This window comes from Sycon ciliatum, chromosome 12 (assembly GCF_964019385.1).
Source record: "Sycon ciliatum chromosome 12, ocSycCili1.1, whole genome shotgun sequence".
Classification (NCBI taxonomy): domain Eukaryota; kingdom Metazoa; phylum Porifera; class Calcarea; order Leucosolenida; family Sycettidae; genus Sycon; species Sycon ciliatum.
In genome coordinates this window covers 26,710,486-26,726,761 of record NC_088654.1, presented here as the reverse complement: position 1 = coordinate 26,726,761, position 16,276 = coordinate 26,710,486, and the positions used below count along the sequence as shown (strand labels likewise).

Here is a 16,276-nt window from a genome sequence, read left to right as displayed (position 1 = left end):
CGGAATAGTATGGCTGGGGTGTGTCCCCAGCAACCGTAGCGACTGCAAACAAAATCGGCTACACGCGTTGCTACAAGATGGTCCCAACGGACAAATACAATAATAATACACAAGAGAGAGATTGGATGCTTTGTTACAACTCTGAGTTTCAAGTATTACTACGATCATCAAGGAACCCCCCTGCCTGATGATCTTAGTAATACGTGAAACTCAGAGTTGTAACAAAGCTTCCAATCTCTCTCTTGGGTACAAGGCTCTGCCCTACATGGGTATTGAGCACTCTTCGGACAATGAAGCAAACCACTTGACTACAAATAATAATAATGATAAATCCGGTGACGTTGGCCTGAGCCAGCTTTTTCCCCAAAATTTACGTCACCAGATTTAGCCCTGACTTTGTTTATGCTTACTAGTATGGCCCTAAGGCTATGTGTTGATAACAGGGGCGTAGGAGGGGTTTTGGAAGGGTGCTTATGCGTCAATGGATCCTGATTTTTTTTATTACGGTTTTGCACGTTTCGGGCGGACCACGCTTTTCGAAAAGTGGTACGACCATGGTCGTACCAGTCGTAGCGGGTGCTATCATAAGCATACTGCTGGGTAGATCCGAGTATCAGTTCAAGTGTCTGATGATTGCCTAGCGCCGCATGAAGCTCAGAGTTCAAGTTGAAGATATGTGGGCGCCGCGCTCCCCCCCCCCCCCCCCCTCCCCCGGCCCCCCGCACATCAGCTCTCAATACGTGCTACAGCTGGGAGTATAGTAGCTGTAAACGTACCCGTGACACCATAACTACATTCTTCGCGTTGAGAAAGGTTAGCTCTGCTGTATGTATTTATTTGACTTTTGTAGAAGACGCACAGGTGATTTTGTGTCTATATGTATGTAACAGCGTATTGTAGCGTACAGGCCACTAATAGTACAGTCAAGTTACAACGCTATTCTTTAGGAAAGGAAACCGTGGAAATTTGAGGCAATACTAGAAGGAGAAAAAGGCCACACGTGTTGTTCAATTGGAGATTTTGAGTATTCCAAGATTGCGGAAGACAAGTGCCGCTACCTGTATGTACATTAAATTTCTATTACTGGTTAAATTTTCGTCTGATGATCGATTCAGTTCGTGAAACTCAGAGTTACGAAACAGCAACTGCTCGTGCCTCTGTCTGTGCATGTACAGGTTTATGAAGGATAGGCTGGACGTTCTTGGACACTGGAAGAACTGAAGGACTGCTGAACAGCTGCAGTGAGTAAGTTCTGTTTGTTATCTCTTTGACTAGGAAGTTCTAATTTCTTTTCCAACTGGCTGTAACAGTGTGCTTCAGCTAAGTGAGTACTATTATCACAATACACACTTAGCGAGATCCACTAGAAATATCTTAGATGGAAAGGTGTACCTAAAACTCACTACAAGTACGATCAGTCGCTCTGCCAACGACGTCTTCAGGACGTTTGATGGCATTTTGATATCAGCTATACTGCCCTGTACTAGCTGGGGGACGTGTGGGCGTACATTGCAGTAATGTCTGGCGCCACATAATGTAGAATCAAGCTCATCAAGCTCAGTACATAACAATGTGTGGGCGTACACCAAGCTCAGTATACAAATGATTATGTATCCACTGTACACTGTGACTCAACTGTGCATAGACTGTAATGCATGCTCGGACTACGGGTGGAGGTTTGCTTGTCTTGGTCGCAGCTACAAGTTTCCTTTACTGCTGACAAGTTAGTTTCTCGTCTTTTTCGCTGGCAGAGGGTATTCATGAGATATGCAGTTGAAGACACCAATGCAGCAGTACTTATGGTTGATTCAACTACTGCTGGGTAAGAAAGGGTTTGCTCCCCACACCGGAGCTCGCGCTATTCCGCCGACTTTACTTGACACTTGACTGACTCACGACTGCCATCCAGAGCACACGAGAAGTCCATCGAACCTTCGACTCGGCAAACCTGCAAGAAAGCACCACTCCCTGCTCAATACACAGTGTTTCGGGGAATTCACCCCTCATCAGTTGAGCTTGAGTAGGCTGAGGAAGATTGTGCCTGAAGAGCACCACTTATATAGTGCTCTCCAGGCACAAACATCACCAGGGATACAAACTTACAGAGACGCTCCGTTTCCAGCGCGACAAACACCCTGTGAACACCAGACAGGTTTGCCGAGTCGAAGGTTCGATGGACTTCTCGTGTGCTCTGGATGGCAGTCGTGAGTCAGTCAAGTGTCAAGTAAAGTCGGCGGAATAGCGCGAGCTCCGGTGTGGGGAGCAAACCCTTTCTTACAAATTATCGCCGAAGTCGCAACCACTACTTCGTACTGCTGGGTAGATCCGAGTATCAGTTCAAGTGTCTGATGATTGCCTAGCGCCGCATGAAGCTCAGAGTTCAAGTGGAAGATATGTGGGCGCCGCGCTACCCCGCACATCAGCTCTCAATACGTGCTACAGCTGGGAGTATAGTAGCTGTAAACGTACCCGTGCCACCATAACTACATTCTTCGCGTTGAGAAAGGTTAGCTCTGCTGTCTGTATTTCTTTGACTTTTGTAGAAGACGCACAGCTAATTTTGTGTCTATATGTATGCCTCAGTTTATTGTAGCGTACAGGCCACTAATAATACAGTCAAGTTACAACGCCATTCTTTAGGAAAGGAAAACGTGGAAATTTGAGGCAATAGTAGAAGGAGGAAAAGGCCACACGTGTTGTTCAATTGGAGATTTTGAGTATTACAAGATTGCGCAATACAAGTGCTGCTACCTGTATGTACATTACATTTCTATTACTGGTTAAATTTTCGTCTAATGATCGATTCAGTTCGTGAAACTCAGAGTTAGGAAACAGCAACTGCTCGTGTTTCTGTCTGTGCATGTACGTGTTTATGAAGGATAGGCTGGACGTTCTTGGACACTGGAAGAACTGAAGGACTGCTGAACAGCTGCAGTGAGTAAGTTCTGTTTGTTATCTCTTTGACTAGGAAGTTCTAATTTCTTTTCCAACAGGCTGTAACAGTGTGCTTCAGCTGAGTGAGTACTATTATCACAATACACACTTTGCGACATCCACTAGAAATATCTTAGATGGAAAGGTGTACCTAAAACTCACTACATGTACGAGCAGTTGCTCTGCCAACGACGTCTTCAGACCGTTTGACGGCATTTTATATCAACTATACTGCCCTGTACTAGTTGGGGGACGTGTGGGCGTACGTTGCAGTAATGTCTGGCGCCACATAATGTAGCGCGGAAGAGCGAACAGCGTAGAATCAAGCTCATCAAGCTCAGTACATGATAATGTGCGGGCGTACAGTGCAGAAGTTTTGGACGCCCCAGAATTTAGCAGTAGAACGACCGGCCTAACACCAAGCTCAGTATACAAATGATAATGTATCCACTGTACACTGTGACTCGAGGCATAGACTGTAATGCATGCACGGAATACGGGTGTATGGCAGTATGGCCCAGCCTGCTTTGTCGGATACCGGTACCACCAGCCATGCATCGACTAGGCGCCAGGCGCGAACTGATGGAGTGGTGGTGGTGGTGGTGGTGGTGGTGGTGGTGAGAATGAGAGCTCTGTGCTAGAACTTTGCAGCCTAGAGAGCGTATGATGGCAGGTACGTATTTACCGCCATATTGCCACTGTGACAGGTGTGTATTTTTACCCCCATTTTAATCAGCTAGAGTACTCATGATATTACTCATATTGCTCTCTTGTTCGCAGGTAGACGTTTCCTACTAGTATAGAATACAACACTGGTAAACCAGCATTACATACTAGTAGATGACGCTTTCGACACTGCATACGGATTTCTCTGTCTTATTCGCAGGTAAGTTTCCTATACCGCTCTTCCTTGACTGCACACAGTTTTCTCGTCTTGTTGTCAGTTACGTTTTCTGTATGCTCTTTCGTTACTGCATAGAGGTTTCTCGCCTTTTTCGCGGACAAGGTTCCAATTTTACTCTTTCCTGATTGCACACGGGCTTCTCGTCTTGGTCACAGGTTAGCTTCTTATAATTATTGTATTTTCTTGACTGCCTCCAAGTCTCTTGTTTTTCTCGAAGGTACGTTTACTATACAGCTTTTTCTGGACTGGAAATAGGAGCCTACGCATATACGGCGTCTTGTCTTGTTCACAGGTAAGTTTCCTTTCCAGCTCTTTCTTGAATGCACACAGGTTTTCGTAACGTTCGCAGTTACAATGGTTTCGTCTTTTTCGCTGTTGAGATTCCTATAATACTCTTTCCTGACTGCATGCAGATTTCTCGTCACGTTCACAGGTAAGCTTTCTATTATGCATTTTCCGAACTGCATACAAGTGTCTCGTCTTGTGTGCAGGCAAGAGTTTCCTATTTTCATTATAATTACAGGGCTCCAAACAGGATTCGTGTCTTGCTCACAGGTAAGCTCCCTTCATTGATCTTTCATGATTGTATACAGGTGTCTTGTCTTCTTCGCAGGACAGTTTCCTATTTTGCTCTTTCTGCATTGAATACAGGCTTTTTATCTTGTTCGCAGCTAGAGGTTTTCACATATTACTCGTTCTTGACTTAATACTGGTATATTTGTCTTGTTCACAGGTAAAAGTTTCCAATGATGTCTCTTCCGAGACTGCATACAAATGTTACGCCTTTTGACAGGTAAGATCCTATAATAGCTCCTGTTGGCCTGCATACACTTTCCCCGTCTTGTTGTGAGGTAAGTTATCATTTGTTGATGTCAATACTGGCCACTAGTAGTTGGTGGTGGACGTGTGGGCACACAGTAGTTCTGGTGATTCCATCTGAGATACTATGGCTGAGCAAGGCGTGAAAGAGGAGTGATAGAAAGTAATAGAAAGTGCAAGTACAGTGCTGTACCAACTATCACTCCTGTGGCACTAAAGGTCTTTGCATTCGCATGTGACGTCGACAATGGTTCTGGATACTTGCCATAACGTGCATTCTACCGCCTGAGAAAGAACAGTGAAGGGTAGGTGTCACTGCAGGAATCCACAGCTAAACGTGACGACTGTGAATGTGGAGCTCAGTGCAGGTAGCTGCTTTTTTCTCCGATGGAGGTCCTTTATTCTCTTTGTTCTTGCTGAGTGAAATCCAAGGATGGCACGCAAATTTGCGCCTTGCGCCATTTCGCAGCCCAGCGTTCCCAGGTGTAGGGCTTCACGACGCCCTGCGTAGAATCAAGCACCCACACACATGACTGTACACTGGCAACACTTCCGTGGTCACGTGGTCAATGTCATAAGAGAACTAGACTACGTGTGCTGCTGGAATACATAGTGAGACTTCGGGTGTTAGGACACTGCGCGAATAAGGACACCTTTCTGATGTCACGCCGCCCCGAGGGTCTTTTTTAAGCAAAGTCGACTGTATAATATATAATAGCTCTTTTTTTTTACTGCATACCGTTGTCCGGTCTTGTTCTCAGTTCAGTTTTCACCATGCTCTCTCGTTACTGCATACAGGTATTTCGCCTGTTCGGGTGAGAAGGTTCCTATAACTATTTCTCCTTCCCAACTGCTTACAGGTACGCGTCATGTTCAAACGTAAGCTTCCTATAATTATTGTATTTTCTTGACTGCATACAAGTGTTTTGTTTCTGTGCAGGCAGAGGTTTCCTATTTTCATATTTGATGGCTACATACAAGTTTCATGGCTTGCTCCCAGGTGAGTTCCCTTCACTGATCTTTCATGAGTCAGAGTGTCTACAGTACAGGTGCCTTGTCTTGTTCGCATGTAAGTATTGTTAGGTACCTCCTCCCGTACCTTTTCTAGCTGGCCTGCATGCACTTACGTACTCACCTTTTGTCTCCTTTTGTTCCGTTGGCCTGGGTAGCTACTTGCGCGCCCATATTTGCCACAGCTACCCAGGCCCTTTATCTTGCCGTTCAGACTTGATCTCTCTCTCTCTCTTTTCCCACTCGTCAATAATCACAATGTAGTCGTTTCGTTCGTCTTGGTCTCTTGTCTCGTCGTCTATAATAAATGTCGTTCTCACTAACTTGTTCCCGTTGTCAGTCGTCCTGTTTCGAACTCAACATTGGCGCCCGATTATTGATCGACCCACGATCCTGAGATCATCCCATGCCCAGCCGTCCTCAACCACCATTCGTCTCGTCTATGTCAACCTCGTCTCGTCCATGTCAGTCTCGTCTCTCCTACGCCAACCTCGTCTCGTCTCTATCAACCTCGTCTCTCCTACGCCAACCTTACCTCGTCTATTCTCGTTCAAGCCATGCAGGTCAGCTACCTTTCTCTCTTTCTTTTTTTTGTATGCTTCTTCGTCAAATTTATTTTCGTGAATTTTTTTGTAGTGTGTGCGCGCGCGTGTGTTCGTAAAACATAACCAAGTTAGGGGTCCGATCATGGTGAGCCACGCTCTAATTTTTGGATGTTTAGCAAAAGTGTAACTAGGCTGTATTAGCCGTGCAAAATACTAGAAATTCACGTTCCTCGTCAAACTCCAATAGTTATTACACACAATAAGTAGTACAGGAATGATGTGTACGAGTGCATTTTTAGTACACACTTTCGGGAGATCCATGCGCGCGTGCAGTATGTGTGTGTGTGTGTGTGTGTATGTTTGTGTGTTTTCTCCTCCAGTTCATTTTTTAAATCTTTTTCTCTCTTTTTTTCTCTCCGCGAGGACGCGGGATTTTTTTTTCATGGAGGGGTTGTATGTTAGGTACCTCCTCCCGTACCTTTTCTAGCTGGCCTGCATGCACTTACGTACTCACCTTTTGTCTCCTTTTGTTCCGTTGGCCTGGGTAGCTACTTGCGCGCCCATATTTGCCATAGCTACCCAGGCCCTTTATCTTGCCGTTCAGACTTGATCTCTCTCTCTCTCTTTTCTCACTCGTCAATAATCCCAATGTAGTCGTTTCGTTCGTCTTGGTCTCTTGTCTCGTCGTCTATAATAAATGTCGTTCCCACTAACTTGTTCCCGTTGTCAGTCGTCCTGTTTCGAACTCAACAGTATCCTATATTGCTCTTTCTTGACCTCATACAGGTTTTTGTCTTGTTCCCACGTGGGTTCCTATAATTATGACTCTTTCGAGACTGCATACAGATAACACGTCCCATTTGCAGCTAAGTAGTTCCTATATGGCTTATGCATGACTGCATATAGTTTGCCGTCTCGGAACCAGTTAGTATTCCGATATGCTCTTTCTTTTACCTGAATACAGGTGTGTCGTCTGTTTCGCAGAGAAGAATCCTATAATGTCTCCTTACTGACTGCACTAGGCCATTGCGGATAATGCCGGCAGATAAATTGGCAGAATTTGGTACTTTTTCTGGTAGATTTCATGCATGTTTGGTATGTGGATAAAGAAATGGACCAGAATTCGAGGAATTGCACGCCATAAGGTTTGTATGGTTCTGCCAATGTCACTGCTTTTCGAGCAGAATCTGCCACCTTTTCAAACATTATCCGCCAATGCCTAGACTGCACACAGAGTCTCGTCATGTTTAAAATTAAGCTTCTTATAGTGTATAGTCTTGACTGCATACAGTTTTCGTTTCCAGTGTGCGTTTAGAAGTACACCATTTCTTATTTCATGGCTCCAAACAGGTTTCTTGTCTTGCTCACAGGTGAGTTCCCTTCAATGACCGTTGAAGATTGTGTCCATGTGTCTTGCCTTGTTCGCAAATAAGTTTACTTTAATATTTCTCTTTCTTGAATTCATACAGGTGTTTTTGTTTTGTTTCCAGGTCGCGGTTTCCTGTTTGACTCTTTCGAGACTGGATTCAGATTTCACGTCTTATTCACAAGACTGCATAGAGGACGTGTATGTTCTTGTTCGGAGGTAAGTTTCCTATAATTATCTTTCTTGACTTCAGACAGGACTTTTAGTTCTAAATTGCAGCTAGAAGGTTCCTGTTTAACTCTTTTGAGACTCGATACAGACTGTAGGTCGTATATACAGGTGTCTTGTCTTGTTCGCAGGTAAGTTTCCTATATTGCCTTTTCTTGACTTCATACAGTTTTTGTTATTGTTTTACTTGCAGGTCGAAGTTTCCTGTTGGACTCTTTCGAGGCTGGATACAGATTGTACGTCTTTTTTGCAGGTAAGTTCCTATGCCTCCATGTGGACTGCTGCCTGGTTTCCCGTCTTGTTCTTGGCTAAGTTCTCTACATACTCTTTCGTTACTTCATACAGGTGTTTCGTCTGTTTCTCAAAGAAGGTTACTTTATCACTCCTTACTGACTGCACGCAGGTTCTCGTCATCTTCAAAGGTAAGCGTGCTATATTGTATTTTTTTGACTTCATACAAGTGTCTTGTCTTCTGTGTAGGTAGAGGTTAACTATTTTCTCATTTCATTTCTCCAGAAAGGTTTCTTGTCTTACTCACACGTGAGCTCCCTTCATTGATCTTTCAATATTGTATACAGGTGTCTTGTCTTGTTCGCAGATAAGTTTCCTACGGGTATGTTGCTTTTTCTTGACGTCATACAGCTTTCTTTGTTGTTTTACTTGCAGGTGGAAGTTTCCTGTTTGACTCTTTCGAGGCTCGATACAGATTGTACGTATTTTTGCAGGTCAGTTGCTATGGCTCCATGTGGACTGCTTCCTGGTTTCCCGTCTTGTTCTCAGCTAAGTTTTATTATATTCTTTCGTTACTGCATATAGGTGTTTCGCCTGTTTCACGGTGAAAGTTCCTCCTTTCTGACAGAATACAGGTTCTTGTCATGTTCAAACGTAAACTTGCTTTCTTGTGTTTTCTTGACTGCATACAGGTTTTCTTGTTCTGTGTGCAGGTTGAAGTTTACTATATTCCTATTTCATGGCTCCATACCGGTTTCGTGTTTTGCTCAGAGGTAAGTCCCTTCATTGATCTTTCATGATTGTATACAGGTGTCTTGTCTTCTTCGCAGATTGGTTTTGGTATGGCTCTTTATTGACTTCGTACAGGGTTTTATTTTTTTTGTTGCGGGTAGAAGTTTCTCTGCCATGACTCATTCGAGACTGAAAAGAGATTGCACGTCCTATTTACATGTAAGTTCATATATGACTTATGCAGTACTGCATACAGTTATCCAGTCTTGTTATCAATTAGGATTTTTTATGCTCTTTCTTTACTAGATGCAGGTGTTTTGACTGAAACTCGAAACAGCAACTGCTCGTGCTTCCGTCCGTGCATGTACAGGTTTATGAAGGATAGGCTGGACGTTCTTGGACACTGGAAGAACTGAAGAACTGCTGAACAGCTGCAGTGAGTAAGTTCTGTTTGTTATCTCTTTGACTAGGAAGTTCTAATTTCTTTTCCAACTGGCTGTAACAGTGTGCTTCAGCTGAGTGAGTACTAGTATTATCACATTATCACTCTTCTATATCGACCACTAATTCTCGTGATCCTTGATTGGTCCTATATTACCCATATCGCCGCAATATCGACCACTTAGGCATTGTAATCCTTCGACTTTGGAGGGACTTAGAATTTTTCTCTCCACTTCAAAAAGAATAATTGAAAGAAAGAAGACAAAGGAAGAGAACAAGCAGGATTCGAACCCACAACAGTATGAATCTCAAGCAACCCCTTATACCACCCAGCCACTGTGCTACAGATGCTGAACTCTGTTGTTCTTACAGTCTTGTACACAAAATAGGCAACATCCTATGTACACTATAGTACAAATGCTATACTAAAAAGGTTAAAATAGCTCCTAAAGGTTCAAATTTTGGGGTTATGGCAAAGGAATCGTGATAAATAGGATATTGATATCAACTTCGGTCTATATTTCCCATGACCTCGTCTTGGTCAATATCCTATACATACACACTTAGCAAGATCCACTAGAAATATCTTAGATGGAAGGGTGTCCCTAAAACTCACTACATGTACGATCAGTCGCTCTGCCAACGACGTCTTCAGACCGTTTGACAGCATTTGATATCAACTATTGCCCTGTACTAGTTGGGGGACGTGTGGGCGTACATTGCAGTAATGTCAGGCGCCACACAAATGTAGCGCGGAAGAATGACCAGCCTAGGGTCAAGCTCATCAAGCTCAGTACATGACAGTGCGTGGGCGTACAGTGCAGTAGTTTTGGACGCCCAAAGAATTGAGCGCGGTAGAACGACCAGCCTTGCCTAGCACCAAGCTCAGTATACAGATGTCAAAAATTAATGTCAAGGGCTGCAAAAAGAGCAAGCATTGTGGGAAACTGCTGTTCAACAACAACACGCAGCGGGCCAACAGACACACTGGAGTGTGCGAAAATATGCGCAACTGAACGCCGAGTCCCAACGGTTCAGCGGAGACTGGAAGATCAAGAGATGACTGTTCGGGAGTTCCTCAACGGTGTTCGACACACCTTGGTTCAGTAGCGTAACATGTCATTGTGTTTATTCTCTGCCTTGAGTTGAAATCAGTGGAGTTGAATTGAGTCAGAAGCTATTTTGAATCACGCTGTAATAGGAGTCATTCAATTCGAGTCATACTGAAATATTAATTGAGTCCTGCGCGAAGTCGGGAAAGCTCATAAGAGCCGGGCTGGTGTCAGCCGCGCTGAAAATGGGTTTCACTGATGTGGGGGCACACGGATCGAAGATGATGACAAGTAAAGTTAGTTCAGTGCGTAGTAACAATACATGAGACACAGTGGGCAGACCAGCACAATAGCAAGTAGTACTTGTAGTAAAGCCTAGAGGGCAACAAAGAGAGTGCCGTCAGTGGCAATACATGCAGCAGCTAGCTGGGGTTATACTACACTGTAAGTGGAAATATTTCCCTGGCATCAGAACTACATTGCTTGCATTGTGAACTGTTAGCTATGCTCTCTGTATGTCTTTGACTTGGATAACGAACAGAAGATATTAGTGTCTATGTAACAATTTTATGTAGCGTACACGCTGCTTACATTCAAGTTTCAACGCCATTCTTTAAGAAAGGACACAGTAGAACGTTGAGGCGGTAGCAGAAGGAGAAACTGGCCTTGCGAGTTGTTCAATGGGAGATTTTAAGTATTCCAAGATGGCGGCAGACAAGTGCCGCTACCTATTATTATAGATTCAATTTTCGTCTGATGATCCGTTCAGTTCGTGAAACTCAGAGTTGCAAAACAGCAACTGATCGCTCTTCTATCTGTACATGTACATGTATGTGAAGGGGGATCCGGACGTTCTTGGACACTGGAAGAAGGAGTACAGAATAGCAGCTGTCTTTGCAATCAGCTCATGCGGTAGCAGTGCACGACACTGACCAACGGTACTGACGTTCTACCTCTAACTGGCAATCAGCTCAATCACTCAATAAATCATAGGCAATCGGTTGGAGTGGAGATAAAAGACGTGATAGAGCTGATTGCCAGCTAGGGGTAGAGCGTCAGTACCGTTGGTCAGTGTCGTGCAATGTTTTAGCATGAGCTGCTTGTTTGGTAACTAGTGGTGTTATTAGACATTAAAACGTAACTTGTACTTCTTTGGTCCTCTATTCTTCTGTATAATTGAAATGTTAGTTCTTTCTTAAAGTCTGCTAGTGAAGAAAAGGTAGGAAAAGGGTAGGGTAACTTAGCGATTATCAAGCAGCTTAGGTTAACTTAGCGATTATCAAGCAGCTTAGGTTAACTTAACGATTACCAAGCAGCTTAGGTTAACTTAGCGATTATCGAGCAGCTTCTTAAAGACAAGAAAGGTGTAACTGGGTGGCTCTGTCAAGAGCGGGTGCCAGATGGGGCATGTAAATTAATTCAAAATGTTTAGAACAATGTGCATGCTGCAATCAGGTTGTAATGTTTTTCCAAGTCCTCATGGTCCCGGACATGACCTTAAACTGTGTCCTGGAGTGTCGCCTGCCTATGTCGTCTGCCTGTGTTGCTTGCCTGTGTTGTCTGCCACGGTCTCTGTCTTCTCTCTGTCTCTGTCTGTCTGTCGCTCTCTCTCTCTCTCTATCTATCTATCTACCTCTTTCTCTCTTTCTCTCACTCTCTCTCTCTATCTATCTGTCTATCTCCATTTCGCTCCCTACCTCTGTCTCTACCTTTCATTCTAACTCTCTTCTCTACTTCTCTAAGTACCTATCTCTGTACCTCTCTCTCTCCCTCTGTCTCCCTTTCTCTCTATCTTTCTCTCTACCTTTCTTCCTCTCTCTCTACCTCTCTCGCTACCTCCCTCTCTACCTCTCTCCCTACCTTTCTCTCTACTTCTCTTTCACCCTCATTTTCTAACTCTTTCAGTATCAACGTCTCTCTCTACCTCGCTGTCTCTACTTCTGTCTCTACCTCTGTCTCCACCACTCTATCTCTGCCCTTTTCTCCACCTCTCCTTATCTCTCTGTAACTCTCTCCCTACCTCTCTCCCTACCTCTCCGTATACCTCTCTCCCTCCCTACCTCTCTCTCTCTCTCTTTCTCCCTCTCTCTCTCTCTCTCTCTCTCTCCCTCTCTCTCTACCTCTCTATCTCTCTCCCTCTCTATCTCTCTCCCTCTACCTCTCTATATACCTATCTCTACCTCTCTCTCTACCTCTCTCCCTACCTCACCTCTCTCCCTACTTCTCTCTGTCTACCTGTCTGTCTACCTCTTTCCCTCCCTCTTCCCCTACCTCTTTCTACCTCTCTCCCTACATCTCTATTTACCTTCCTCTCCCTACCTCTCTCTCTCTACCTCCCTCTCTCTCTACCCCTCTCTCTACCTCTCCCCTACCTCTCTCGTTATCTCTCTATCTACCTCTATCTCTGACTCATTGTCTACCTCTCTCCCTACCTTTCTCTCTTCTCTTTCACCCTCATTTTCTAACTCTTTCAGTATGAACGTCTCTCTCTACCTCGCTGTCTCTATTTCTGTCTCTAGCTCTGTCTCCACCTCTCTATCTCTGCCCTTTTCTCCACCTCTCCTTATCTCTCTGTAACTCTCTCCCTACCTCTCTCCCTACCTCTCCGTCTACCTCTCTCCCTCCCTACCTCTCTCTCTCTTTCTGCCTCTCTCTCTTTCTCTCTCTCTCTCCTCTCTCTCTCTCTCTTTCCTCTCTCTCTCTCTCTCTCTCTCTCTCTCTCTCTCTCTCTCTCTCTCTCTCTCTCTCTCTCTCTCTCTCTCTCTCTCTCTCTCTCTCTCTCTCTCTCTCTCTCTCTCTCTCTACTCTCTATCTCTCTCCCTCTCTATCTCTCTCCCTCTACCTCTCTATCTACCTATTTCTACCTCTCTCTCTACCTCTATCCCTACTTCTCTCTGTCTACCTGTCTGTCTACCTCTTTCCCTCCCTCTTCCCCTACCTCTTTCTACCTCTCTCCCTACATCTCTCTATACCTTCCTCTCCCTACCTCTCTCTCTCTACCTCCCTCTCTCTCTACCCCTCTCTTTACCTTTCCCCCTACCTCTCTCCCCTATCTCTCTATCTACCTCTATCTCTGACTCATGTTCTACCTCTCTCCCTACCTTTCTCTCTACTTCTCTTTCACCCTCATTTTCTAACTCTTTCAGTATCAACGTCTCTCTCTACCTCGCTGTCTCTATTTCTGTCTCTAGCTCTGTCTCCATCTCTCTATCTCTGCCCTTTTCTCCACCTCGCCTTATCTCTCTGTAACTCTCTCCCTACCTCCTCCCCTCCTCTCCTCACCTCTCTACCTCACTCTCTCTCTCTCTCCCTCTCTCTCCTCTTCTCTCTCTCACTCTCTCTCTTCTCTCTCTCTCTCTCTCTCTCACTCTCTCTCTCTCTCTCTCTCTCTCGCTCTCTCTCTTTCTCTCTCTCTTACTTCCCTATCTCTCTCCTCTCTAATCTCTCTCCCCTACCTCTTTATCTACCTATTTCTACCTCTCTCTCTACCTCTATCCCTACTTCTCTCTGTCTACCTGTCTGTCTACCTCTTTCCCTCCCTCTTCCCCTACCTCTTTCTACCTCTCTCCCTACATCTCTCTCTACCTTCCTCTCCCTACCTCTTTCTCTCTACCTCCCTCTCTCTACCCTCTCCTCTACTCTCCCCCTACCTCTCTCCCTATCTCTCTATCTACCTCTATCTCTGACTCACTGTCTACCTCTCTCCCTACCTTTCTCTCTACTTCTCTTCACCCTCATTTTCCTAACTCTTTCAGTATCAACGTCTCTCTCTACCTCGGTGTCTTCTTTTTCTGTCTCTAGCTCCTGTCTCCACCTCTCTATCTCTGCCCTTTTCTCCACCTCTCCTTATCTCTCTGTAACTCTCTCCCTACCTCTCTCCCTACCTCTCCGTCTACCTCTCTCCCTCCCTACCTCTCTCTCTATATCTCCCTCTCTCTCTCTCTCTCTCTCTCCTCTCTCTCTTTCTCTCTCTCTCTTTCTCTCTCTCTCTCTTCTCCCTCTACCTCTCTATCTCTCTCCCTCTCTATCTCTCTCCCTATACCTCTCTATCTACCTATTTCTACCTCTCTCTACCTCTATCCCTACTTCTCTCTGTCTACCTGTCTGTCTACCTCTTTCCCTCCCTCTTCCCCTACCTCTTTCTACCTCTCTCCCACATCTCTCTATACCTTCCTCTCCCTACCTCTCTCTCTCTCTACCTCCCTCTCTCTCTACCCCTCTCTCTACCTTTCCCCCTACCTCTCTCCCTATCTCTCTATCTACCTCTATCTCTGACTCATTGTCTACCTCTCTCCCTACCTTTCTCTCTACTTCTCTTTCACCCTCATTTTCTAACTCTTTCAGTTTCAACGTCTCTCTCTACCTCGGTGTCTTCTTTTTCTGTCTCTAGCTCTGTCTCCACCTCTCTATCTCTGCCCTTTTCTCCACCTCTCCTTATCTTTCTGTAACTCTCTCCCTACCTCTCTCCCTACCTCTCCGTCTACCTCTCTCCCTCCCTACCTCTCTCTCTATTTCTCCCTCTCTCTCTCTCCTCTCTCTCTCTCTCTCTCTCTCTCTCTCTCTCTCTCTTTCTCTCTCTCTCTCTTTCTCTCTCTCTTTCTCTCTCTACCTCTCTATCTCTCTCCCTCTCTATCTCTCTCCCTCTACCTCTCTGTCTACCTATTTCTACCTCTCTCTCTACCTCTATCCCTACTTCTCTCTGTCTACCTGTCTGTCTACCTCTTTCCCTCCCTCTTCCCCTACCTCTTTCTACCTCTCTCCCTACATCTCTCTCTACCTTCCTCTCCCTACCTCTCTCTCTCTCTACCTCCCTCTCTCTCTACCCTCTCTCTACCTTTCCCCCTACCTCTCTCCCTATCTCTCTATCTACCTCTATCTCTGACTCATTGTCTACCCTCTCTCCCTACCTTTCTCTCTACTTCTCTTTCACCCTCATTTTCTAACTCTTTCAGTATCAACGTCTCTCTCTACCTCGCTGTCTCTATTTCTGGCTCTAGCTCTGTCTCCACCTCTCTATCTCTGCCCTTTTCTCCACCTCTTCTTATCTCTCTGTAACTCTCTCCCTACCTCTCTCCTACCTCTCCGTATACCTCTCTCCCTTCCTACCTCTCTCTCTGTCTTTCTCCCTCTCTCTCTCTCTCTCTCTCTCTTTTCTCTCTCTCTTTCATCCTCCTCTTCTCACTTCTCTCTCTCTCTCTCTCTCTCTCTCTCTCTCTCTCTCTCTCTCTCTCTCTCTCTCTCTCTCTACCTCTACCTCTCTATCTCTCTCCCTCTCTTCTCTCTCCCTCTACCTCTCTATATACCTATCTCTAACCTCTCTTTCTACCTCTTTCCTACCTCTCTCTACCTCTATCCCTACTTCTCTCTGTCTACCTGTCTGTCTACCTCTTTCCCTCCCTCTTCCCCTACCTCTTTCTACCTCTCTCCCTAATCTCTCTCTACCTTCCTCTCCCTACCTCTCTCTCTCTCTTACTCCTCTCTTTCTACCCTCTCTCTCCTCTCCCCCTACCTCTCTCCCTATCTCTCTATCTAGCTCTATCTCCGACTCATTGTCTACCTCTCTCCCTACCTTTCTCTCTACTTCTCTTTCACCCTCATTTTCTAACTCTTTCAGTATCAACGTCTCTCATTACCTCGCTGTCTCTATTTCTGTCTCTACCTCTGTCTCCACCTCTCTATCTCTGCCCTTTTCTCCACCTCTCCTTATCTCTCTGTATCTCCCTACCTCTCCGTCTACCTCCTCCCTTCCTACCTCTCTCTCTTTCTCCATCTCTCTCTCTCTCTCTTTCTCTCTCTCTCTCTCTCTCATTCTCTCTCTCTCTCTCTCTCTCTCTCTCTCTCCTCTCTCTCTCTCTTCTCTCTCTCTCTCTCTCTCTCTCTCGCTCTCTCATCTCTCTCTCCTTCTCTCTCTCTCTCTCTCTACCTCTCTATCTCTCTCCCTCTCTATTTCTCTCCCTCTCCCTCTCTATCTACCTATCTCTACCTCTCTCTCTACCTCTCTCTCTACCTCTCT

General features: G+C 45.2%; 1 protein-coding gene across 1 annotated transcript in view; it reads right to left on the bottom strand.

Moving 5' to 3' along the window:
- Window positions 1-4,969: 4,969 nt before the first annotated feature.
- Window positions 4,970-16,276, bottom strand: part of LOC135828089 (octapeptide-repeat protein T2-like) — a gene marked incomplete at its 5' end in the record, with an annotated part of 14,199 nt that continues 2,892 nt past the window's right edge. The window contains 2 exons of the mRNA XM_065340523.1: window positions 4,970-5,160; window positions 15,637-15,714. Coding sequence (XP_065196595.1) covers window positions 4,970-5,160; window positions 15,637-15,714 — 269 coding nt within the window. The remainder of the gene's footprint in view (window positions 5,161-15,636; window positions 15,715-16,276) is intronic.